Consider the following 27,678-nt stretch of genomic DNA (forward strand, 5'->3'; position numbering starts at 1 on the left):
TGAACATAGCATTTGTTGTAAACTTCTGCCAGATGTTCCCTGTCCATCTAGTCAGTTGAGAAGTAGCTGATGTGCTATCTGCAAGCAATTACTAACGCATTTTCAAATTGAGGGTATTATTATTTGGTTACGCACTTAATACACTACCAGATTCATGCATCCCAGGATAGATAAATTAATGTGACATTTGGGAGAGAAGGTTGACAGATTCTTCAGCTATTCTGAATGCCTGGGGAAATATTTCCCTATCTCTAATTGACAGATTCCTTTCTTTGTTTAGTTTCTGTTGATTTCAAGATCATAGGTCAAGACTGTTAAACCCAGGAAATCTGAAGTCCTACTAAAATCATATAACAGTTAAATTACACAGGCCTACAATGTTGAAGGTCATCAAAACCTTTTAAAAATGTATGCTGGTTTTATTGGAATTTAGCATTCTAAATCCAAAACCAACCTCAGATTTGCTTCATCAAATACCGTGTTCTTTTCATAACTAGCCTTTAAGTTTTTATTTTGTAGTATATAACTTAAATTTCTTTGGATGTAAAATGTAAATAGTAGGAAACAGGTTAGAAAAAACTTCCAGAATTAGCTGATACGAAACACAAAAAAATCTGCATTAAAAGAAATCACAATGGAACCAATGTTTGCACTTAAATTAAAACTGAGTAACAACTAAACTTGTGAAAGAACTGTGTGCGACACATTTCTATTGTTTTTCAAAATTCATTTCTCAAAAATACATTAAAAACAAGTGCAATATTAAAAAGATTTTTTGTTACAGACTTGTGTTATTTTGATTTGTAGTCGTCATTCTAAACTGGAATACAAATAATGAATACAAATCAGTATATACATGTGATTCAAAGTTAGGATATGAACCATTAATTTTTGCTCTATAGCAACTTACAATAATTCTCAAAGCTACTTTGAACTGTAGGTCACAGACACATTAGCCATCTTAATCCATGGTGGGAATTCTGGGAGTTAGAGTCCAAAAGATCTGGAGAGTCAAAGTCTGAGGACTTCGTCCCACGCAAATATCCTTCCCCATTTCTAAACACTTCTAAAATAGTTCATAGATGAAGAACCATGGAGCCCATCATATGATGCAGACAGACTTCCGACTGTCATCTGTGGTGTTTCATCAGTGCACTGTGTCAGAAATGTGGAGAATCGGAGGGAACTGAAGCTGGAGAGAAATCATCTTCTGAGCTCCTGATGTGTGTGGAAACAGGAGAAAGTGCTTAAAAACATGAAGGAATGGAACTGTAAGATTCACCAGTGTTGAATTAAGTGTCATGGAGGAATGGGTGTTCCTATGAGCAATCTCCTATGTGCCACTTCTTTTACAAAATCCTTCTGCATGAGCCTGGAACAGTAATTTTTTTAATTAATGTAATCCTAAGGAATAGCGCAATTGTAAGATAGCACTAATTTGCTTCTGCTGCATTTTCTCCTTCATACGAATCTGAGCTTTTGAAATTGCACTATTGCTAGCTTTTTAGCTTTTTTTGTTCTCTTTTTTACCAACTATAAGAAATTAGAATGGTGACCTGAGTCTCCTCTAGAGTAAGGGGCTTGAGAGGGAAAGTAAAGGAGCCCATAGAAGTGGTGTTCATCTTAAGAACTATGCCTTAGGTCTCCTCTGGAGTAACAAGATTGATAGGGAAAGTAAAGGATCCCATAGAAGTGGTGTCAGTCTTAAGAATGGTGTCTTGGGTCTCCTCTAGAGTAACAAGATTGAGAGGGAAAGTAAAGGAGCCCACAGAAGTAGTGTCTTAAGAATGATACCTTCTAAGTGGATGTTTGAGCTAATGGAAGGAGGCAATCCTGTGTGATGGGGATAAATAAAAGATATATAAGATGATGCAAAGACTATTCTACCCACAAGACAATTTTCCCCGCTTTCCCCCATTTTTCTCAGCTCCATCTGATGAAGTCCTGAGTAGTCTTAAAACAGCATCGTTCATGACATATAATTGTAATTAATTCACACCGTTTTGGAAAATGAATTAATTGAACAATATAGGCGTTTTTAGATGTTTTTTTCCATCGACAGTGGGGAATGTAATAATATTTGGTAAAACGGAGACTAATAGCAGCAGATAGATGGATGGATTGACTCAAGGAAGCCACAGCCCCAAGTTCACAAGACTTGATAAGGGCTCTCACTCATAACATCACCGTAAGTCAAGAATGACCTGATAGCAAATAACAATGACATTGAACTGTTTGTATTATACCCATATTAGGGAATAATTAGATGTATGCAATTTAAGATTTTTTAAAGAATGGCTGTTCACCCACAACCCTGTTATAATGGAATGTATCTTTAAATGTTTGACACAGGAACTTGAACGTCTGTCTTTTTCAAATCGCATGTCTAAATATTGGTTTAACAGCTGGATGCAGAATGTCATAATAGACGTCCTTTAAACACTTGCAGACTCATTCAAATATTCTGGGAAATGTCTTATATGAAGGAAAAAATGAATGGAATTTGAGTGGTACTTATTTTCTTTTTTTCAATATTATTGATCCAGAAATCACATTGCATGCTGCTTAAAATTAAGTAGCATTAAAATATGGCATAAAAGTGATCAAACGTGGAAAAGAGAAACAGAATTGTAGTCCTTTTTATATTTTCATTATTCCGTGACTGTTGCTGGAGCTTTAAAGAGTTGCCCATGAACATATGCTGAGTTTGCTGTGTGTCTTGAGATTCTACAATATAATACATATATATTTTCAAATTAGGTTTGCCAAATCCTCTATCTAAAGCAGTCTTTCCAACCTGATACCTTTCAATATTTTAAGCTTTCTCCAGAACATCTAGAAGGCACAAAGGAAAGATGGTCTAGATCAGGGTGTCTTAAAATTTTCTGATTGGGACCCCTTTCCCAAGTATATTTTGGTATATGAAATTGGTGTGAAACTCAAACATTTACTGATAACAAATCAACTTGCTAAACAGGCTGGTTTTCCTTTTTATGAAGTACAGCTTGAAGCATCTTCTGCAGAGTCCACCATAAACATAGTGCCAAAATAGATAGTTATCAAATGATAATTTGGGAATTATCGTAAAATAATTTGGAAACTACCATAAAATGAGATTGCATTTTGATAGGTTTGGGGATCGTTTGAAAGCACTAGCAATTCAGTTTTTGGCTGATGCACTATGATACTTTTGTTATCCATTTGCTGTCTTATTTAAGAAAGGAAGAATGGTTTGTTTTCTTTCCGTACTTATCAAAGTTGAGCAAAGTACAATCTTGTATTGTAATTTATTTAGTTGTCTGAGACAATGCCTTTTCTTTAGGATGATCTTATACAGCGTTGTATGAGGGGATACGTGATTAGGAGCATACTTGATGGGGTGAGATGAACTACTGGGGCTCAGCAGCCTGATGCTGGGGATACTGGAGATTCTGCCTCAGAGGATGAGGGGAATGATAGATTTTTTCACTGAGTCTGTGTGTGACCAGGTTGAATCCTAGACAGAAATGCAGGCCATAAATCAGAGAGCAGGGCCAACAGTTGTTAGAGGATGTTTCAGATTCCGTTTCTTTTGAGAATCAACCATCTCAGCCTTCAGAAGATTGGGAGTTACCCCGAGATTTGAGATTAGGGCTTTGCTCAGAGAGAGTGAAAGAAAGGTTAATTAGAAGGTCAGGAAGACTTCATGAGAAGCAGTCCTTGAAACCCAGGTAGTGAAGGGATGATCTTATGGCTTCATGGTCAGGTTTCAGCTTAAATTGAGTGTTATTTTCCTGGTCTCTTCAGAGCAGACAATGTTGCATTAATATCAAGTCATGTTTAGCTCTCAAATTTGCATTTGTTCCTGTAATCGTTTTGCCTTGGAAAAGTTCCTGTTTTCATGTTTATGGATGTATGACTATGTTCCCGACTTCGTAGATTTCATGTACCTTGCTACCTAATTATCTTTGTATTTTTGGACTATTGCTATTTTATAGCACCTTTTTGATTGCCTTTTGGGCAAAGTCTATTTTCCCTTTTGTATTTGCTTTTTGTAAATAAACTGCTGTAGTTAGCTCATAATGGGCTCTGTGTGGTGTTGGGTAAAAAAGTATTCCTTTCCGGGCTAGGATGCAACACAAATGAGCGAGAATTTAGCCTTGGTATACAAATAAGAGACACACAAGTGTTAAGTGAACACACAATATGTGAACTATAGTATATAACAACCCCAATACAATTTTCATGTGGAACCAAATTTGTAAACATAGGCCTAAATCCACTTGTTCCGTTTAACTAGTGCAAACTAGAGTAAGCTACTTAATCAATTGCAAACTTTTAATATTTATTTATTGACACCATTGATTTAATGTTCTGCCTTAGAATGGGTGACAAAAATGCTAGAACAAGAAAAAAAAACAAAAAATTGATAATAAAGAAGTTATAATTCAGTTAAAAATATTAAAATGCATTGAATTTTTAAAGTATAAAATTATTTTAAAACATATCCTATATATTTGTCAATACGTCAAGAAATTAACCCAAAAAACCTGGACTGACTCATCCACAGGTCACAGCTGCACCTTACCTCTTATCAGAAAAGGAACCATGCCCTTGTCTGAGTAGAGTAGCAAAAGGCAAGAGCTTAGTTCACCCTGGAAGAACCTACAAGAAGCACTGAGCCTCTCTACTCTTTCTGCTGTGACCTTTTTGAATGCAAGGCACGGAAATGGTGGTAGCCCTCTGAGATAACTTTGGTGTTTCCTCTCTCCACAGAATGATTCTTAACTTAACCATGGGTCATATCAAGATTCATAATTTTGCCTCCCCCCAAACCTGCCTTCGATTTAGACATGAGATTATCTTATAGATGAGCATATATAGTAGAAATGGAATTAAACTATCCCTTGCACACATCATGAATATGATTCCTGTTGATAGAAAGTTCTCACCTACTGATGAAAGGAGAGCAGAGGTAGGGCGATCCTAGTCTCCTATGGAAGGTAAATCAACATATATGGAGTTCCATTAATTCAGTGGGTCTACTCCTATAGCCTAAAGTGTCAGCCCTTGCATCAAAGGAAATAAACAAATCTATGAAGGCTTCTGCTACAACTTCTTCCTCTCGGTCTGTAAGGTGCTACAAGCTCTCTCTGCATTCAGATATTCCAGGCTATGTCTTTGAATTCTAGCCGCATAAATGAAATATGCAGTGTTGCCGTATTCAGTGATTTCCTTTCTTTTCTTACAGCACAGGTGACCAATGAAAAACCAGCAAAGGGACTTTTTCACATCTTGTCTACCTGGGATGAACACACAAAGAAGTATGCTGCAGATGATTTTTGTCCATAATCCAGTTTCTGAACTCAGTTTTAAAAGCTGAAATCCCTTCCATCATCAGTTTGGGAGCGGGAACAAGAGATGGATTGGATTCATTTTCCATCTGCCTTGCTGTACTCTCTAAACAGCTGATAAGTGGGATTTCAGCTTTGTAAAAAGGAACTCCATCTGTGCACTGTGTTAGATCAGAATGGGAGCACTCAGTCACAGAGGCTTTTATTCATAGCTGTTCACAAGTAGAACATACAGAGTTAGTCAGCAATTTATGAGATACTGGATTTGGCAATACTCACCCGGCCAATAGTACATGAAGACTTTCCTCTTTGCCTTCACCATAGTGACCCATAACGGTTCTGATCCATCCCACCAAAGAGGTAAGAAACTGTCTTCATTCACACCGATATCAAAAGATATATTTCTAGTTGGATCCCACATGTAGTTTCCTGTCATCTGATGTACCTCACAATGGCGACCTGGAAGGCAAAAGATTTGGTTGATATCCTCACTTCCCAGCAATATATCCTAATCCCCCATTAAATGGTTTTCAAAGCCCTGAATAAACCTTGATCCCCTCTAAAGATCCTAGAGAGATCAACTGCCTTCACACAGACAAATGATAAAATTGAAGAAATGAAGATAATAACGCCACTTTTGGGCCCAAAATTGAGCACACTCCGTAATCTTTCTTCCCCAAAGGTGAAAAGTTATAATATCTCCATATGGACGAATGACATAAAACTCAGTTCTCTTTCTTCCCCAAAGGTGAAAAGTTATATTATAATATCTCCCATATTGGCGAATGACATAAAACTCATCACTGACCCAAGACCTGTGGCACTATTTTGCAAAATAAGGGAATAAAATCTGGGTATTTTATTGACTTACCTCAGGGATGAAGAAAGAGCAGCTCATGGGCCAAATGCAGCCCCCAACAGAGAAAATGTTGTGAAGGGGCATTAACAGCTTAGAGAGAAATTTAATTGTGTTTGTTACTTTTTTGTTGACTTCCAGATTTTAAAATGGGTGTTTGTTGGCCTTAGAACATGGGTGGTGAGAGATAACAATTTTCCACCTATACTCTATAAATAGGAGTGATGGGATGTTAACTTTATTAATGTAAAAATTTCAAGGGTAAATGGTACAACCTCTTGTAGGCAGCTGATGTCCCTCTCCCAAATTCCTGGCAGATGTGCACCCCCAGACTTATATAAACTGCATGTAATAAAGAGGATTTTATTGGCCAAACCTACTCTTCTGCCCTATCAGTGATAGAGGATACTTAACAGGTTGAGCACATTCAATATTGCACTTATCTTCACACTATTGTGCTGATTTGGCAATATATAGTCCTGCAATCATACTTCCTGTTCTGCCCCCACACTAGGTATTTATTTGGAAGGTGTCTGTGATGCAGGGAACAGATCAAGTGCTACACATTTGAAGTGAAAACAACAATTTATTAAATAACAGATCTAAAACTTCCTCTCCTTCAGAGATTTACTGCCAGTCTTTGTGAGGGGAGTTAAAGTCCTTGAAGCACAATCACAGTTCTGACTGGATGTTACTTTAATATAGCTTCAGTTGGATCTCAATCTGTTATATCTCCGATGTGGCTTTACTTGTGTCTTTATTTTTACATAGCTTAGAAGTAATTTGTATGACTTTTGTGGTTTGCGCGGCTTCAACGTGACTTGTGTGGCTTCAACATTCTATTTTGTGGTTCTTCTACCTTCCTTATTCTTCACCTTCCAATACCACACTGCCTGATTCCTCAAGGAGCCAGAAGAGACTTGGCTTAGACTCCACCCCTGAGAGGAGTCTTAAACAGACAGGGCGAGGGAGGTTATCTAGACTGACCTCAGAAACAATACATAAATGCTAATCTCCTCCAACTAACTGAGGGTTTAACAGGAGTAACCATTGAGAAAGCTTGTGGAGGCACAACACTTCCACATACCTCCTTCACTAACATTGTCCCATAGTTTTTAGTCTTAGAGCAAATTCGCAATTCCAACTTCGAAAAGCAAAACAAAAAAGGCAAATAGGCCCACATACCAGCACAGAAGCAAAAGGGACCATCTCACCAAAGTAAGTGATGGGAACTTTGTGGGATTACAAAATACTGACAGGTTTTGTAGTTAAGGATTGGAAAATCACATGGAGGAAGCACACCGGCAATAGGATGTACTCATTGTGTGATAGTGATCTTCATCAGCAGCAGTTCCAGCTTGCCTGCCTTGTTTGAAAAGGTCCAGAGATAGAGCATAATTAATTCTTCACTTATAGTCTAGGTTAGCCCCAGCTTCACAGTCTTCTTAGTTATATCTCAGTGAATCGAACAGAATCAGTTCCCAATTTCATCTTCCTGCCAATGCTTGAAGGGGTCTGATCACTTTTTTATTTTTGAAGGGCTACATAAGCATTCTCTGTTTATTTTTGTGGTACCATTTTTAAGAGTTGAAAAGCTGCTTAAGAACAGGACCTGCAGAATCTCTTCCTTCCTTCCACAGAGCTCACCCCTCAAGTTGAAGTTAGGTTGAAGGCTAACCCCACTGACCTACAAATGTAACATCTGTCTTTCTCCATAATCCACAGTAAAAGCATCTAATGCCAACACTTTTCTTCCCATGCATGAACCTTTCTTAGACATTTAAGACCACAGATCGCTTTACTGCTGTAGTTTTACTGTGCGCCTAATGTGCCTAATACCAGTGTCATTAAAGCCTTTGCTGCGATTAAATTGTTTGTGAAATAGAGAGCAAAGATCAACTGAGGATGCTCAGCCTGTTATTAAATCAACCTCCCTGTTCTGCAAACTCAACAATGCCCCAAGATATGAGTTTCTGATTCTAATTCTGTTTTCATTTTTTTAAAAATTAAATACAGACTTAAGGATAAAACCTTCTTCTGGAGATTTCACACAATACTTCTTAAGAAAGCACTGTGCCGACTGAGGTATGTAGTGGAATAATTAACTTTTCCGAGAAGTATGCTAAAATGTTCCCTGCAAATATAATAATACTACAGTCAAGGAGTTTTTCAAAATTCAATAATCACAGGGACAGAAAGTGAGATGAAATCTTCTGAACAAAGGCCCAGATAACAAATCAAACTCCACAGGGGTGTAAACCCTTCCCTATGTTATCTGAAGCAAATACCTTATATACTCGAGTATAAGCCATCCCGAATATAAGTCGAGGCACCTAATTTTACCACAAAACCTGGGAAAACTTATTGACTCAAGTATAAGACAAGGGTGGGAAATGCAGCAGCTGCTGGTAAAAATAAAAATATTTACCAATATAATTACATTACCTGAGGCATCAGTAGGTTAAATGTTTTTGAATATTTACAGAAAACTGTAATTTAAGATAATAAAACTTTAACAAGATAAGACTGTCCAATTCTGATTACCTATATAAGCTGGCCAGGATCCTCACTTGAGTATAAGCCGAGGGGGCTTTTCCAGCCCTAAAAAGGGCTGAAAATCTTGGCTTCCACTCGAGTATATACGGTATATAGATAGATAGATAGATAGATAGATAGATAGATAGATAGATAGATAGATAGATAGATAGATATGGTTGGAGTTACATTTAAAAACTGCACCAGTTCTGATTTACAAACAAATTCAATTTAAGAACAAATCTACAGAACCTATCTTGTTTATAACTTGAGGTCTGCCTATATAAGACACAATATTATCTCAACAGCTGGTCCAAGGAATTCACACAGCATGCTTTCTTTGGAGAGGTTTGCTACAAGAATGCTAAAGAAATATTTGAGAAGACCCCTTTCACATTGTGATCAGCTTCATTCATTCAGGGCTGTGCAAGGCAGAGAGAGCGTTAATCTTCCAGTCTTAAAGAGCTGCTCAGAATGTAAAAGGCAGCACAACTATGAGGAAAATGTGGAAGTCACTGGGCCTGAAGGGAAGGGAGAGCACAGGGCTTTGCTTCACAAAGAGTGTGTTGCCTTAATTGTTAATCCAGTCCTCATGATTTCTCCAAGCACCAGCTGTCCGACATCTGTGAATATCAGATTTTATGATACCAGTATCCACACTTTGGGGTGATGAGCTGGAATAAATTGTGTTCGGCACATGTTTTTAGAATTTTCACCTATCATAACTCGAACCACACATTGTTGAGTGTAGAATTAACGTTGCACAGATGACTCCATTATTAGATTCCAGTGACATTGCAGGATTCTCTCAGATCTTCCTGCAAATGCAATGGGTGTTACATATTAATCTGCACAGTTTTGCAGAAATATGTTGCCATGGGATATGGAAGCAATGATCATGAGGGCAGGGAAGTGAGTTAAAGAAAAACCTAATTAGTAAATTCGTGTCATGTGTTGAATGGCTTTACTTATAAAGGCATACCTCAGTTAACGAAGACTCTGACAAAGAAGTTGCTTTTTACAAAGTCTTTTTAATGTCTGCCCAGAAAATCTTTCCACTAAGTCCTCTATATCAGGCATGGGCAAACTTTTTTTGCCTTGGGTCCACATTGCGGACCTGGCCAGGCGGGCTGGGCCAGGAGGGAGGGGGGCTGGGCACACACTGGGTGGGGAGGGCCTGGGAGAGGGTGGGGCCAGGAGGGGGCAGGGCAGGGCCCAGGTCATCCTCAGGTTGTTCTCCCAGCATAAGGATGGGGCTTCTCATCCCATCCTTATGCCAGGAGTGTCAGAGCGCGCGGTTTGGATAAACACACATGCAGCGGAAGATCAAAGAAGAATCACTGGCACCAATAATGAGGCTGAAGCCTGTTTGGCTATCTACAAAAGGTTTACTAACAAACGGAAAACTCTCAAGACGATATATACAGACAGAGTGCATAGAGGCAGAGAGTAGAGAGCGAACAGATAACACAGGGAGCTATTATAACCACCTCTGCTGTCTGATGCAATACACAGTTAACTCTTTACACACTCGCATAACAGTGCATGATGCAATCACCAGTTCATATTGCAACACTATAACTCAATTACATTTAAACAACTCTATATACAATCATTCCCACTTCAACAAGGAGGAAGGCGGGACACACAGAAACTGCACTGATCTACCTCTCCTAATCCTCAGGCTGTTGTCTTGGCATTATTCCAGGAGGAGGGCAAGACATGCAGTGGCTGAGAGTGTTCTGGGGGGCTCTCAGCCACTGCATACCTCCTGGCATAAGGATGGGGCCACTCACACCATCCTTATGCTGGGAGGAGGGTGAGACACATGGTGGCTGAGAGTGCTCCAGAAGACTCTCAGCTGCTATGTGCCTTCCTCCCCATCTATTTGCCATGAAAACAAGGTGGGCCACTGTTTCCTCCTGCGAAGAAGACAGGGAAAATGAGGAGGGCCTGAGGTAAGCACCCAGGGGGCTGGATGTTGCATGGAATCATAGTCATAATAACAGTATCCTGTTTGCTTTAGTTTGCCCATGCCTGATCTATATGGTTTTAGCAGCACTGGCATTGGGAAGATGGTGAAGGAAGACAAACAGACTTACAGAATTGGGTTGCAGCCCGGGCTGTAGCGCGGGGGGGGGGGGAGGTTAGTGGGGGGGTCAAACCCCTCCCCCGAAATATTTCAGGTTAAGAAAACCTGGTTTACTCATGAATTTTTACTAGTTAACCAAATCCCCATGCTAAGTCTATGAGAAGCAAACATTAAAGAAGTTCCTCCAGAACTGCAAGCACTTTCTCAAGCACATTTTGACAATTTACTCACACTGTCATTACTTGCAGCAATAGCCAATATAGTGGAAACAACAAAGTTGGCCTACCCATAAATGGCAAGCAAAGTCTAAGCTTGGGGGGATTTGAAGATCCTCATGAAGGAGACCAGACTTGGTGGGGGAAGTTAAAAGAGGCGGAGCTGTTGGCTATTAAGGCTGCTCTGTCCCCTGCTGTGTTCTTTGCTTCAGTGTGGGATAGGAGCCAGGTTCCTAATGGGGGATTAGGCCTTTCCTTCCTTGCTCCCTCCTCTCCCCTTTTCCAGATAGTAGGGTTCCCATTGCTATGCTTTGCCCCAGGGAGACACACTACAATATGGCCGGTTTTAGCCCTTGGCATTTATAGGCAGGGATTTCCCAGCAGAGTATATTGGCTGGAGGTTTGGGTGGCTGCACTAAGCAGAGTTTCCCTCTTGGGCTGCCTCAAGAAAGGCACATTCTGTTGCAGAGGAGGTTTGTTCTTCCTGCCCCCACTTAGAATATACTCTTAATAAGTTATTGCCTGGGTGAGTCACACTCTTTCCTCAAGCCATGATTGCTAGGCCATAGAGGAAGGTTGCAGACAACCGCTTCCTTTTAAATAATGCTTAATGAATTGTTGACTGGAGGGAGTCACACTTTCTCAGCCCCAGGAAGGTACAGGCAATTCCACTCATTAACTATGTCATCACATACTGAAGCCTACATTTTATTGCATGTCTCATAGAATCTTAGAGTTGGAAGAGACCTCATGGGCCATCCAGTCCAACCTCCTGCTAAAAAGCAGGAAAATCGCATTCAAAGCACCCCCGACAGATGGCCATCCAGCCTCTGCTTAAAAGCCTCCAAAAAAGGAGCCTCCACCACACTCCACGGCAGAGAGGTCCACTGCCAAACAGCTCTCCCAGTGAGGAATCTCCCTTCCTGAACTTGTATTATTTGTACTGTTTTTATACTTTATTTTATTATGCCATTGTTATACTTTGTTTTCCTTCACAATTGTATTGGCACATTAGCTGCTGTTGTGTGCCTTGTTTGTACTTAATGCTGTTTTATTGTAATTGTTTGGGCTTGGCCTCATGTTAGCCGCCCTGAATCCCTTCGGGGAGATGGAGGCAGGATACACAAATAAAGTTGTTGTTGTTGTTGTTGTTAATAATCTTCACTATGTTTATTGATGGAGCCTGATTTCTGTCAAAGTGTATTGACACAGTTTTCAAGCGTTTCCAACAGATGTTGTGGTATTCTTTTGTAACTATAAATCACCAATTAACAGTCATTTAAGTTAATTTAAGACTTGAAACTTTGTAACTAAAATAGAAAATTTATTTACTTAAGTCTATATAAAAATATAGAATGAACCATATAATTTAAATTATTTGTGGTATGGAACTACTCTTCATGATTCACTAATAGACTTTCAACCCCCCCCCCCCCCATTTTTTTTCTGGCCCTGGTTGTAGCAGTATGTTTACAGTAAACGATGCAATAAGCCTTGAGTTGGAAAATAATTGAATTTTTCTTTAGTCAATCCTACTATACCAGTGTGTGCCTGCTTACAACAGGCAAGGTGAACAACAGCTGTCTCAATAATTCCTTACTTATTGTGTGTGAATAGCAAAACAGAGCGAGAAGAGGAAAGTAGACAAGTCTATGTCAATATCACCCCCAATGTGTTAAAAAGCGTGTTCTACAATGGAAACCATAATAAAAGTGAAGGCCAGTGAAAGAAAAAGTCCTCTCAAAATACATTTTGGAAGAAACTTCCAAGTGGTTTCCAAAAGAGTCAGATGTTTTGTTTTGGTTTTTCACTTCTGCAAGGCTTACTTGAACTGGTTGTTTCATCCCATATGTATATGTTGTTAGCTTTGGATAAAAAGGTTTGCCAAAATATGTTGAACTGCTCTTTTTGTGGTGCAGAAACCTATCCCTATTCCTTCCATGTTACCTCTCTCTCTCTGGTATTAAATTTTCTGTTAGAGCAATCATGAAGATCACATTTACTTTGTTACCCGAGGTATAAATGTAGTTTGTGAAAAGTCAAGTTTGAAGTACTATAACTAGTTAACCATTATGTTGAGTCATGAGGGTTATATGAAGTACTGTGAATACGAAGCAAAGTGAATCACCTATTAGCATTATGATTCGTGAGAATGCATGAAACACATTGAATGGCCTATCAGCATTATATTTCTTTTTAAACATGCAGTGAATGGGTTTCTTTTCAATAAGCCCACAGAAACACACTCATTTAATTGGATCTCTCCCTGCTTTACCTGAAGACTGTTACACTTGTCATACGTATTATATCCTACATTAGATTCTTTGCGCACTTGCCAATACTTTCTAAAAGTCAATTCATTATATGTATACCAAAATGGTTAGAACATACAAGAGCCTTTTGTTGTTGCCATTTTTAATGCTTGGTAAGGTATGAAATAACATGAACAATAGACTAAATCCAAAATTAGCCCTACCTTGAGCAAACACGTTGAAATCAATGGACATATTTGTGACCAACAAGTCTTCTTCATTTCAACTGATATAATCGAGATAGGACTAACTTTAGATTTACAACAACAACAACAAACTTTATTTATATTTCACTCTGTCTCTCCGAGGGGACTCAGAGTGGATTACAGGGTACATATATGGAAAACTTTCAGTGTCATTATTCAATTGACAACAAAGACAGACAGTACATAAACAGAGGCAAGGCTTCCCTCTTTTTTCATCTCTGGCATTTGGAGGCTGTGCTTGACTCGGCCATGGGGAGGTGCTATTGTTCCATTTTTCCATGCCGAGGAGCCTGTTGTTCATGGACGCCTTCCTGATTGAATTGCCGGCATGTCTTCAGGGGCGCTTTTTACCTTCCCGCCAAAGCAGTACCATTTATCTACTCACATTGCTGTTTTCAAACTTCTAGATAAGCAGAAGCTAGGGCTGGCGGTGGGAGCTCACTCTGACCCACAGCTTGATCTGCCAACCTTCTGGTCTGCAAGATCTTCTATAGCTGGTGGTTTAACCTGCTGTGCTAGCCGCGACCCCATTAATAATAAGAATCACAAGAATAACCATCACTTTTCTCATCTCAGGTGATACATATATGAAATGTTGATGGTGAGTTCAATGATTTTAGTACTTTTGTAATAATTTTTATTCCAAAATTCAATTGGCATAACTGTCTTGGAAGTCTAATAAACATGTGTATTAAGAATAGCTTATTCACTTATCTTATGGGATCTGTAAATGTAATTTTTCAGTCAATTCTGCCTGAGATCAATGTCTATGCTGGTTTGTATCTATTTCGTCTTTTGCGGTCAGTCTGATTTATATTATTTGCTAGCTGTACTCAGCCATACATTGCTGTGGCCCAGTCTGGTTAGTTAAAACACCCTGGGCAACATCCTTGGAGAGAGTGAAAGAGGCGGGTACCAGGTGCCTCTGGGCATGAGCAGAGTGCTCTCTCTCTTACAGGCCTGGTCCAACTTGGGCCCTTCCTCCAGATGTTTTGGACTTCAACTCCCACCATTCCTAACAGCCACAGGCCCCTTCCTATTCCTTTTCTCTTTCTTTTTCCGCTTAAGTGGCTGAAGGCCTGCTCTCTCTGTCGAGAGAGGCCTTCATGAGGGGAAAAAAGACTTAAAGAATCAATTCCCCTTGTTCTGTGTGCTGAGTGGAGACTGCTTGGCTGTTGCTTGCGCTGTTGCTAAGGGAAGGGAGGAGGGAGTGCTTGGCCGTTGCTAAGGGGAGGAGCCATCTGTTTGGATGGTAGCTAAGGGCGAAGGTGACTGATTGGCCATTGCTTTCGGGTTTCTTTTTACCTTTCTCTGGTGAGTTAGGTTTGAGAGAGTGGGCTTAAAACACTCGCCAGGTTGAATACTACTTTGTCTCCAAATTTCCTAGCTGTCGGTGCAATAGTTTGGGAGATATGATGTCCCTAACGGACAGACATTACATTTTTATATAGATTATTGAAACATCTGTGACCCCCACATAACGTGTGATCTTATACAGTTGATAGCATTTAAAATGAAAAGCAATAAAAATAATTTAAACAAACTCAGAGCACTTTAAACAAATTAAACAGATTAACAGAATTTAAAACCAAATGTATACACTTTGGCGGTAGGGTTCAATTAGCCACCAAAGTCATTTATAAAAGCCATGTTTTAACTTGCCATCAGGATACTGTTATTATGACTATGATTCCATGCAACATAAGACTTTGGTGTTTCCATGAATAAAAAATATTAAATTACTTGGCGTAAAGAAGACATCCAATTTATGATGATCAAGTTATTTTGCTTTAATCTATATGTAGAAATGTATGAATGTTGATTTAATGGCATTGAATGTTTGCCAGTTTTATGCTTTATGTTTGGAAGCCGCCCTGAGTCCCTTCGGGGAGAGAAGGTGGGTTCAAAACAAATTATTATTATTATTATTATTATTATTATTATTATTATTATTATTTTATTATGACACAGCAAACAAGATAGACATGCTGGATTTCATATCACAAAATCACAAGTCAAATACTTTCCAAGTGTCTAGGACTGTGTGATGTATTTTCGGATGATGCATGCAGATCCCAGTAGGGTGGCCTTTTGCAGTTGGCAGATCGTAATTTTGTCAATGTCTATTGTTTCCAAATGCCGGCTGAGATCTTTTGGCACGGCAAAATTGTCATTATTATTACAATTGACCTGCCTTTCTCTCAAGTTGCCAGGCTCTTTCTGTAAGTCGCTGAAAATAACAACTTTCTTTAGAATCGAAATCACCTGACTACACATAGGGACATATGTAATCCTGCAGGACCATGCCTTCTCCATGCATCCTATCCAACTGTAACATCAATAGCTTTATTTTAGAAAAGTACTTTTTCACACATCTCCATGGTGCTGTAAATATCCTGATTACACTTCATTGCCTATCATGTACCCAGGACGTTCTCTCTTTGAGCTTCAGCCAAACTAGATGTGATGCGGTGTAGGTTAAAGAGCTGTTGACCCCTTATAGAAAACAGAGAAAAGTACTTTCATATTACTTTCTCTTTAGTGCTTCAGGTCTCTAGATGTCTGCCCTAAAGAACTTGTTTTTAAAAGGGTTTTTTTTGTTCTTTCTTCATCTGAGATGGCAATCTTCCGTGGCAGCAAGGAGGAAAATGGGCTGCAAAGATATAACAGAGGAGTGGAACGGGTGATGGGAAAACGCTGCTCTATTGGCAAAATATTATTACAAGCGTTTGCATGCTTGTGAGACTGAATCATGCTGGGTAGGACATGCATTCCTAACTCATCATTCTTGCTGTATTCACCAGTCCAATGGTGTGCAATCACCCCAAAGTTATATCAACTTTCTCTGACTTTGAAGGACTTGGTTTAAAGGTAATGTTTTCTTCAGAGGAATGCCACAAACTATAATTTGCCTCCTATCTACACTGCAGTATTATAGTGGTTTGACACCAGATTGGCTACCAGGAGCTATGGGATCCTGGGGTTTGTAGTTTATTGTGGCACCAGAGCTAATAAGCTATTGACAGGGAAGGGTAAGTCACATATCTATAAATCTCAGAATTCCATAGCTTTGAACCATTGCAGTTCTTGTGGTCTCAATCTACTATAATTCTGCAGTGTAGACACAGCTTTAATGTGAAAATGACAAAGAATTTGTTCAAGATCTCTACCTTCAGAAAGACCATACTTTCCAGAGTTTTCTAAAGATAAATAATAATAATAATAATAATAATAATAATAATAAAACTTTATTTATACCCCGCCACCATCTCCCCATGGGGACTCGGGGTGGCTTACATGGGGCAGCAGCCCAAACAATATAGCGACAAAATATAAGCAACATAATACAAATCACAATATAAAAAAGATAAAACAGTAATACAATATATCAATTAAAACAATAATACAAGGATAAGAAATTGCATTTAAAACACATAAATGATAAGAGCCCTGGTGGCGAAGTGTGTTAAAGCACTGAGCTGCTGAACTTGCAGACTGAAAGGTCCCAGGTTCAAACCCCAGGAGCGGCCGCTGTTAGCTCCAGCTTCTGCCAACCTAGCAGTTCAAAAACATACCAATGTGAGTAGATCAATAGGTACCACTTTGGCGGGAAGGTAACAGCGCTCCATGCAGTCATGCCAGTCACATGACCTTGGAGGTGTCTACGGACAACGCCGGCTCTTCGGCTTAGAAATGGAGATGAGCACCAACCCCCAGAGTCAGACATGACTGGACTTAATGTCAGGGGAAACCTTTACCTTTACCTAAATGATAAGACCGTAATAAATACAGGATAGATTATTAAAAGCCCTCTGGGGCTGATTAATTAATGACTGTCTCACCGAAGGTAGAGATGGCTCCTGAATACAATTCATATATACATAGATCTTAACGGGTCAGTTCAGATATTTTATTCTCTTATCTGCCATGTTCATGAATAAAATAGGCTAGAGAAATCTATTCTTCACGGCAAGGTAGCATTTAATCCTAACCACATGGTCTGTTGGCAACGGACCCTTCTAAATTAATGCAATTTGACATCACTTTAACTGCCATATGTCAGTGTTATGGAATCCTGGGATATGTAGTTTGATGAGACATCAGCACTCTTTGGTAGAGAAGATTCAACATCTTGTAAAACTACAGTTCCCATGATTCCATAACCTTGAGCTATGACAGTTTAAGTGGTGTCAAACTGCCTCAATTCTACACTGTAGATGCAACCTAGGATTGGTGGGAGTCGTAGGGAAGGAATATTTGGATGGTCACCAGTTGATCAATAGTTTTGTCTGAAAAAAAAGCATGCCTTCGCCATGCATCCATGTTGAGGAGAGACATTCCTGCACTCTTGCTTTACACTAGGGTTAGGAACTGTTCAGATACTGGTAGACTGCAACTTCCAGCAACCCTACCCAACATAGTCAGTGGTGAGAAATGCTGGGAATTATAGTTTAGCAATTTCTCCACAGATCTGACCACTTCCAGCTTGACTTTCCAGTTCTTCCTTGAATATAACTCTGATAATGGAAGTGAGCCATCCTAGGAGATCCCTCTTGATATGTATGAGAACAAGGAGGTAGACCCTGCCTATGTTTTGTTTTCTTCCTCCACACATTTTCCTTTCTGCAAATGTTTCACCCTTGCTTTACACCAGTGGTTCTCAACCTTCCTAATGCTGCGACCCCTTAATACAGTTCCTCATGTTGTGGTGACCCTCAAACATAAAATTATTTTCATTGCTATTTTCAACTGCAATGTTGCTACTGTTATGAATCGTAATATAAATATCTGAGGATGTATTCTCATTCACTGGACCAAATTTGGTATAAATATCTGATATGCCAAATTTGAATACGGGTGGGATTGAATGGATTGATTTTGTCATTTGGGAGTTGTAGTTGGGATGTATAGTTAACCTACAATCAGAGAGCATTCAGAACTCCACCAACGATGGAATTGAACCAAGCTTGGCACACAGAACTCCCATGACCAACAGAAAATACTGGAATGGTTTGGTGGCATTGACCTTGAGTTTTGGCATTGTAGTTCACCTACATCCACAGAGCACTGTGGACTCAAACAATGATGGATCTGGACCAAACTTGGCACAAATACTCAATATGCTCAAATTTGAACACTGGTGGGGTTTGGGGATAATAGACCTTGACATTTGGGAGTTGTAGTTGCTGGGATTTATAGTTTACCTACAAAGGGCTCCCTAAGGAGTCTCTAAGACCATCAGAAATATGTGTTTTCTGATGGTTTTTTGCAACCACCCTGACACCCCTTTGTAACTTCCCCAGGGGTCCTGACCCCCAGGTTGAGAAACGCTGCTTTATATGGTTGCTCTATTCATTTGTCTTCTATCTTTGCTATAGACACATTCCTAAAGGTCTCCTAAAAGTTACCCCTAGTAGCATAATAAAATCCAGTGACCTTATCAATCTTTTCACATTAAACAAAATTACTTTTTAGAGCACTACATAAGCCACATGCAGTAATTTTAGTAGGCAAGTCTTGGAAAACCAGATAATCCACTTTTACTGTCTGGTTTACAACAATCTCTTTGAAGCCAAGTTCTTTGCCAGTGATAAAATTGTAGCACCAGCTATCAATCCCAAATGTGAACTGTGATGTACAAAAGATAGATTCAACATAGCAAGATCCAGATATAAAAAAGAATTTGCAGTATTGCTTTAATTGCTAGGACATTTTTTCTTGGCAAATGCTTGGGCTGATACTGATAAAGAAATACAGCCTTTGTTATTAAGTGCCTTCAAGTCATTTCCAACTTATGGTGAACCTATCATGGGTTCTGCTTGGCAAGATTTCTTCAGAGGGGGTTGTCTTTGCCATCCTCTGAGTTTGTGAGAATGTGACTGGCACAATTTTACTCAGTGGGTTTCCATAAATGAATAGAAATTTGAACCCTGGTCTTCAGAAGGCTTGTATCATTACACTTGTAGCCCAGCAGCAGTGATAACAGTCAGGCTGATGGGTTCCCTGATGACTTAGAGTCAGATAGGATTGTGGACTTTCCTGGGACTCATTCTGATGCAGGCCGAGAAAGTGAAACCATGTCAGAGAGAGATGCAGGCACAGATGGCCTAAGAATGTAATTGCCTCTGAACCTGAAGGCCAGGCACATGTGTTGGAATCATCCTCTCTAAATAAGGGGTCTAGCGAAGACGAATTGATGAGAAACTCTCATGGGAAATCACCTGGTGATATAGACCTCAGCAAGGAGGCATGTTGTAGATTCAAGCAGATAGCCAAGTTCGTAGATCAACATGGCTTTGTTCCTACTTTTTAGGAATTCTTTCGTTAACTCTTGAACTTCCACAAGTATTTTGAAAGAGTGGATGTTGACGAAGGGATAGTGACAGCAATCTGCATGAAGTACACCGTGAGATGACTGTCCAAACAAAACATACTGAAGTAAATACATTACCGATTTCGATACAAAGAAAATTCAGGTACAGGGCGCTATGGAATAAGGAATAGGATGTTTACTCCACCATATGTGTTTGGACTATTTCCTGATACAGAGCTTATAAAGTCATCTAATTGAAACAGCTGGATGCAGTTTTCTCATTTTACGATCACATTATTACTGTTGTTGCATGACTTCAAGTTGTTTCTGAGTTATGGTTATCTTAAGGTGAACCTATCACATGTTTCTCCTAATCATATACCACTCTCTAAACAAGAGTATATCCAGTGGTACTGCTAGGTAATTTTAGACCATGAATTTAATAGTCTTATCCTTCCTCTCTTTAGACAACCATGTGATGCACAATTGTCAAGTATTAATGCATATAATCATTTTCTTCTCCACCTTTCACCCCACTTCCACTGCCACGCCATGCTTCACAAGTGTTTTTATATCATTGATACTTAGAACAAGCAAAAACTGTTTGCATCAATGCCAAGAAAAAAATAAATACTTTGAGCTTGTGTGTGCAGTTTTGTATTATAATATACAAATATAATACTGGGCTGTGGCGCAGCTAGCTAGTAACCAGCTGCTATAAATCACTACTGACCGAGAGGTCATGAGTTCAAAGCCCGGGTCGGGTTAAGCCTCCGACCATTAAAAAAAAAAATAGCCCCGGCTTGCTGTTGACCTAGCAGCCCCGAAAGACAGTTGAATCTGTCTATTAGGGAAATTTAGGGACGCTTTATGCGGGAGGCTAATTTAACTAATCTACAACACCATAAAACTGCTCACGAGGAAAAGAAGAGGAAGAACAGCCACCAATGGATAGTGAAACAACAGCTCCCCCTGTGGCCGGAAATCGTGAAGCTGGAAGATGTTAAAAAAAATGCCTCTGTGTCTGTCTAAAACTGAATGTTGTTTGTCTATTGGCATTGAATGTTTGCCATATATGTGTTCATTGTAATCCGCCCCGAGTCCCCTTCGGGGTGAGAAGGGCGGAATATAAATACTGTAAATAATAATAATAATAATAATAATAATAATAATAATAATAATAATAATAAATACGGACATGCTGCCCTGATGCTAACTTTGCTCTCCTGGCAATCTCCTGGGAGTAGCCTTAATCTCACCTCTGTGTGGAGGATTACATAGTTCAAGAGCAGGATGCTCAATCACATTCAGGACCCAACAGATCTAACAGTTTTTAAAAAGGGTGAATATTAGGAAGTTGTGTTGTCGAAGGCTTTCATGGCCGGGATCACAGGGTTGTTGTATGTATTCCGGGCTGTATGGCCATGTTCTAGAAGTAGTCTCTCCTGACGTTTCGCCCACATCTATGGCAGGCATTCTCAGAGGTTGTGAGGCATGGAGAAACTAGGCAAGGAAGGTTAATATATATATATATATTTAATACTGGTAGCCAGATTTTGTTCATTGCTACCAGTATTAAAAAATTCAAAAATCAGAACAGTAGACGGGAAGCAACACTCTGAGGGCAGAGGAGCTCCAGGGACAGCTAATGACTCTAAACAAAGGATGCCCTCCAGGCAAGAGACAAACCTTTCCAATGCTAATTAAGTTGATTAACTGCAACATTCACGCTGACTTCCAACTGACAAAGAACTCTTCTCACACCCTGGACGCTCCACAGATATATATTAACCTTTCTTGCCTAGTTTCTCCATGCCTCACAACCTCTGAGGATGCCTGCCATAGATGTGGGTGAAACTTCAGGAGAGAATACTTGTAGAACATGACCATACAGCCTGGAATACATACAACAACCCTATTAGGAAGTTCTTTGTTTCTTCCTACCCCACCGCTTGTCATTCTAAAGCTGCAGTTGAAGGGGCAAAAATAGACATTTTCCCCAAGAGCATTTTCCATCTACCTTAGCACCATTTTGGTAGGACCTTCCTGCAGCTCCGAGATCTAGTGTGGCCTTCAACAACAATTTGGAGTTCATTCTACCCAATGGTGCCTTCAGCAGTGTGTCCTCTCAGTGTCAACCATATTTTTGGCCCACCTTAGTTGGTCTTAAGAATCCAAACAAGCCTTCCATGACTAAGAGTTTAGGCCCACCATAACTATAAGAGTATTATAACAGTTAAAACCAGTCAATTAAAAGAACAATACAATAATAAAAATTGCATTTAAAAAGCCTATCTCTTCCACTAATGAGGAGTTCCAAGCCACTTCCACAAAGGTATTGTTGACCAGTATATGGAGCAGGGGATCCAGACTGCCCCAGAGGGTTGGTACAACCCCTTAAGTTTTCACAATTGATCCAGTATAGTTAATTCAGTATCCAATCACATTGGCTCTCAAATAATACAAAACTAACAAAGCAACATATCCTTATGTTTGTGCAGAAATAGCTTTCCTACATTAGCCTTTCTGTTAAAATAATCCAATTCCATGTTCCTTTGTAACCCAGGCACTGCTTGTCCTATTTTGTGGAATTCTTTTCAATCTATTTCACCTGATGACTTGGACAAGATCTTGGGAGAAATGAAGGCGACCACCTGATACTTAGAACAATGAGAAATGAAGGCGACCAGGCTGATTCAACAAGTCAGAGTGGGTGAAGGTGCTGGTGAACGCCTCCTTGGCACAAGGTTTAATGCCAACTAGTCTAAAGGAGTAGTTTGTTTCCTCCTGTATTGGACATAGACAACATTGTACATCACTGTTACAGAAGGAAAAAGCACGGTTTGCTTTGCTGCCGAACCCCACTTTGTATAAGTTTGCCAACAATAAGATTGTCTTCTTGACACTTTAACACCAATTGTCCACCATCCTAATACTGTTCCTATAAGCATTCCTCCATTGGACATGGATGATTTACAATCTCCCTTAATTTAGCCTAAGAAACATTGTTGCCTTTGAAGATGATGATTACTAATTGGGAATGTGCTTCAATTGTTGCGTATGTTTGATAATGATGTGTTCCTTAATTCGTACAAAAATGTACCTTTGGATTTTTAATTTTCGAGTTGTGTGTGTAGTCTCTGGAAACATTTCCTCCTGATACGTTCTTTGTCATTCTTGTTCATTCCTTCGTAGTTACTAGACCGAGTAGTACAAGTGAACTTTGGAAACATTACAGACATTCCCATCAACAAGCTGCCAATTCTGAAGGAGTTCAGTTGAAGTAAATAAAGCTTCACTAGATAGGTAATTTGAATAGGCTCCAAAAGAAGTAGTCTGCCAGCTATAAAGGCCATAATATGATACAACGTGCCTATTGTAATATCAGCACAAAGTCTCAAAACGTAATTTTATGCCAGTTTTACAATGTTGTCTTATACTGATCTCACTTTCATGAATGTTGACACAAATGCTTCGAACTGGGGTTTGAAATACTGAAAGCATTCTCGACAAGCACACCAATGGCATATAAAATAAAAATATATTATTTATGGAATATATTGAAATCATCACGTCTGCTAATTTTTAGAAACTACCCCAAAAGTTACATTATATACTTAAGTGCCATCCAGGATTTCCGCACAAACAATATTTACTGTGTAGATAAACCATAAATGCATTTGTATTATTGTTTGCAAAAAAGTCAATCAAAAGGTTAAATAAGATAATGAAGAGAACACAGTTTGCTTTTATTTTTGTTCAGCAATTTCCTTTACTTGGTTAAAAATGTGTGATCTCATGAAGAAAAGAAACTGTCCCCCAAACAAGAATGTACATTTTCAGCAAGCCAATTAATTTGAATTGGATATTTTGAGAAGTGGGGAAGAATGCAAATAATAAGGCAATATTCTAGTGCTGCGAAATGCCCAAACTGAGAAAGTTATTCTAGATCTTTGAATCCTTTAATTACTTTTACCAATGTCAGGTATTATTCCCTGAGAGGAAAATCCAAGTTAGTGTTTGATCATTTCATATTATGGTCATTACAAGTGCTGTTAGAAATAAAAAGTTATTAGAAGTTCAGTTCTGTTGTATTTTATGCTGGAAGTCTTTGGCCCCTTCCACACAGCTGAATAAAATCCCATATTTTCTGCTTCAAACTGGAATATATGGCAGTGTGGACTCAGATAATCCAGTTCAGAGCAGACATTGTGGGATTTTCTGCCTCGATATTCTGGGTTATATGGCTGTGTGGAAAGGCCCTTGGTCTTGTTGCATGTTATTCTGGGAGTTTTTTTAAACAAGTGAACAATCTCAAATGAGTTGACAAAATTGTTGAAGTGCCAAAGGCATCTTCCACTGCACTAAAATGGAGAAAACACGAGAGATTTGTCTCGTTACAGTTCATCCCAGACGTGACTCTCAACTTTTACTGAAGATGAATGTTCATCGGAAAGCTTTTGTCTGTATTCATCCCTATAGTGTTAACCATCTGCAGGGAGCCAAGTGACCCTACATGATCTGCAGCAATTAAGGCAACAGGATGTTAAGAGCATTAGTGAGAAAGTCAAAGAAAGTACTCACCGGTCATCAGAGTGTAATAGTTTGGATAGGAGAGGCTGGGAAAGTCTGGGGTCAGGTAATCCACTTTCACTCCCCTGTTCACAATTTCTTTGAAGCCAGGCAGGGATTCCAGGGCTTCATCACTGATGTAGTCGTGCCGAAACCCGTCAATCAAGAACAGCAGGAGCTTTTGACGGGCGAAGGATAAGCCGACCAGGGTGAGAACAAGCAGCAGGAGAGAAGGGGCTCTGTGTTTTGCCATGTTGCTAGATGGAGTCTCAGCCGGGCAGTGATCCCTGTGCCAAGGCTGCCTTTCTCTCTGGAGCAACTCTGAAGCTGCTCTGGAGGGCTGGACCTCACACAGCTTGTTCTCACTTTGCTGGTTTGATGCCAGAGTTTAAAGGTACAGCAGCAGCAATTGAACTCATCAGGCTGAAAGGGTTACTGACTAACTACTATCATGCATTGCATCCTCTTCGTGTAAGAAAATTCTGTGGCGGTAAGCGTTAATGATACAACCCACCAGGATAGCACTAATGGAGCTGGACAAAGAAACACCGTTCTGCCTGATAAATATAACGCTGCCTTCCAGGAAATAGTACAGTTGAAAAAAAGTTTCGTCCCATAAGCAACTCATCACAGGAAATAATACAGCCTTCTAAAATTCTTATGTAGCAGATTTTCAGCGTGTTTGTATAACGCAGACAAATTCGTAAGCAAAAGTGATGAGGTTCTTGCGGGATGAAACTTTCCCCCTAAATGGAAACAAATCAGTATAATTTCAAAGATGAAAGGGTCCCTTCTGTTTCCCCTTTTAACTGACATATTAGTAAAGGTATTTTTAATATATATTTTTATTGGATTTTACATTCATAATCATAACAATAGTACTTCCCTTTCTTCAACACTTGCCTTCCAAATCATCCTATATTTTTCCCTCCCTCCCTCCCTCCCTCCCTCATCCTACCTCCTCAACCACAGTACATTTTCTACTAATCTTGAGGTCCAGCCACAGATAAAGTCTTTGTATTTTTTCTTTGATGTAATCGTTGAATCCTCCATTTTTCACCCAGTTGAAGTAGTCCTTCCATCTATTTGTAATGTCCTTTTGTTTTTTCATTTCTGTTACTTCCTTTGTCATAATTCCTGTAATGTCTAACAACACTTGATCGTACATATAATCATTCCAATTACTTAATGTCCATTTCGATTTGTCTCTCCATCCTCTAGTGATCACTGTGTGTACTGCTCTTATTGTTACTTTAAACCAACTCTTGGCAATTGGTTTTTATACTCAGATGATCCAACACTTCCCAAAGTAGCAAATCATTATTAATTTGTATTTTTATCTGTAATAACTCCTGAATTTTTCCTTGTATCATTAGCCATTTTTTTAAAAATTTATAACATTACCACCACATATGTGAATAAGTACCTTTTTCTTTATTACAATGCCAACACTTCAAATTCTTCCCTTTTATCATATAAGCCAGTTGTTTAGGAGTTCTATACCATCTTAATACCATCTTTTTTTCTAATTCGTTATATTTTTCTGTTTTTATTTTATTAGTGTTCCTAATTATTTCCTCTATTTCTTGTATGCTTAATGATTTAACCCCATCCCCTGACATTAAGTCTAGTCATGTCTGACTCTGGGGGTTGGTGCTTATCTTCATTACTAAGCCAAAGAGCCGGTATTGTCTGTAGACACCTCCAAGGTCATGTGGCCGGCATGACTGCAAGAAGCGCTGTTACCTTCCTGCCAAAGCTGTACCTATTGATCTACTCACATTTGCATGTTTTAGAATTGCTGGACTTGCTGACTGAAAGATCAGCGGTTTGAATCCAGAGTGCGGGGTGAGCTCCCGCTGTTAACCCCAGCTTCTGCCAACCTAGCAGTTCGAAAACATGCAAATGTGAGTAGATTCATAGGTACCGTTCCGGCGGGAAGGTAACGGCGCTCCATGCAGTCATGCTGGCCACATGATCTACGGACAATGTCTGCTCTTCGGCTTAGAAATGGAGATGGGCACCAACCCTCAGTCAGACACAACTAGACTTAATGTCAGGGGAAAACCTTTACCTTTACTAAATGCATGAGAACACAATATTTCTCATTAAAACCTTTCATTTATATTTTTTTAAAAATATGATTTGTAAGATAACATAGGTTAACATAGGCTTTCTTGTTTCATATGGATGACACACTGCCACCAACACATTAATGTGACACAACACACAGCTTGTAAAGCTCAGGTGTAGATACACCCAGGGCCAGCCCTAGGTAATTTTCAAGTGTAAGCAAATAGTATTTTGGCGCCCTCCCCCCCCAAACCAATCACTGAAAGATAAAAGGTAGTCTCCAACAAACCTCAACCTCTGAGGATGCCTGCCATGGATATGGGCGAAACGTCAGGAGAGAATGCTTCTTGAACATGGCCAGACAGCCCGGCAAACTCACAGCAACCCAATGGCAAATAAGATTCCCATGCAAACTTTCTCACAGAGTCAAACTGCATCAGTCCTGCAGCAGGAGGCGAGAAAAGCATTCTGTGTATGCTCAGAGGCTGCATGCAAAAGGCTTGGATCAGTAAGAGGAAGAAACGGCTTGCAGATGCGAATGAAGAGAAAGAAAAAGTATCTGTCTCTCTGCTCTGGGCTGCGGGAGAAAGAGCCTTGTTAGCCCGGGAAGAGCCAATGAGGCCCTTAAAGGGGCCGCACCCCTTTTTATGCCCGGCTCTTAAAGGGACAGCGCCCTGGCTGGGACTGAAGGGGGCGTGGCCTCACCTGGGAGGGGGCATGGCCAGGACAGCAGTAGCACCTCCTCCCTGGCAGCTAGAGGGAAGTTTTGAAGTGCAGTTTGGTGAGGCCAAATATCTTGTGAAACTACAACTCCCACGACCACATAATCCTAAACAAGTGGTGTCAAACTGCATCAATTCTACAATGTGGATGCTATACTGGAAAGCTTTGTGGTACCTGTGCCTGTGCTGGCCAGGTAAGCGACTGCAGCCTCATCAAAGGGCATCACATAAGGAAAATGATTCAGGCAGATCTTCACACATAAGGAAAATTATTCTCTTACTCATACAGGCAGAGTAAACAAGAAATTTTGCAGTACTTCTTTGCACTTCAAAAAACTGGAAATGTCAGGAGAGAATGCCTAAACTGGGCCTCAATGGCACCCCTCGTGGATTTTACATCACCCGCAGTTGCTTACCCCGCTTATAGCTTCAGCTGCCCCTGGATACAC

The 27,678-nt window shown here is 39.7% G+C and overlaps 1 protein-coding gene across 2 annotated transcripts in view; it reads right to left on the reverse strand.

The window, feature by feature from the left end:
- enpp6 (ectonucleotide pyrophosphatase/phosphodiesterase 6) overlaps positions 1 to 26,818 on the reverse strand; it is a 50,407-nt gene extending 23,589 nt beyond the window's left edge. Inside the window, exons 1-2 of one of the 2 annotated variants that reach the window (XM_008111822.2) lie at positions 26,797 to 26,818; positions 5,613 to 5,792 (exon numbers count right to left, since the gene is read on the reverse strand). In XM_008111822.2, coding sequence (XP_008110029.2) covers positions 5,613 to 5,769 — 157 coding nt within the window. In that variant the 5' untranslated portion in view covers positions 5,770 to 5,792; positions 26,797 to 26,818. Of the gene's footprint in view, positions 1 to 5,612; positions 5,793 to 24,446; positions 24,830 to 26,796 lie in introns of those variants that run through there. The other variant, XM_003221610.4, reaches the window with a different exon arrangement.
- Positions 26,819 to 27,678: the final 860 nt, after the last annotated feature.

The sequence above is a fragment of the Anolis carolinensis genome, chromosome 5 (genome assembly GCF_035594765.1).
Source record: "Anolis carolinensis isolate JA03-04 chromosome 5, rAnoCar3.1.pri, whole genome shotgun sequence".
In the NCBI taxonomy this organism is placed as follows: Eukaryota; Metazoa; Chordata; class Lepidosauria; order Squamata; family Dactyloidae; genus Anolis; species Anolis carolinensis.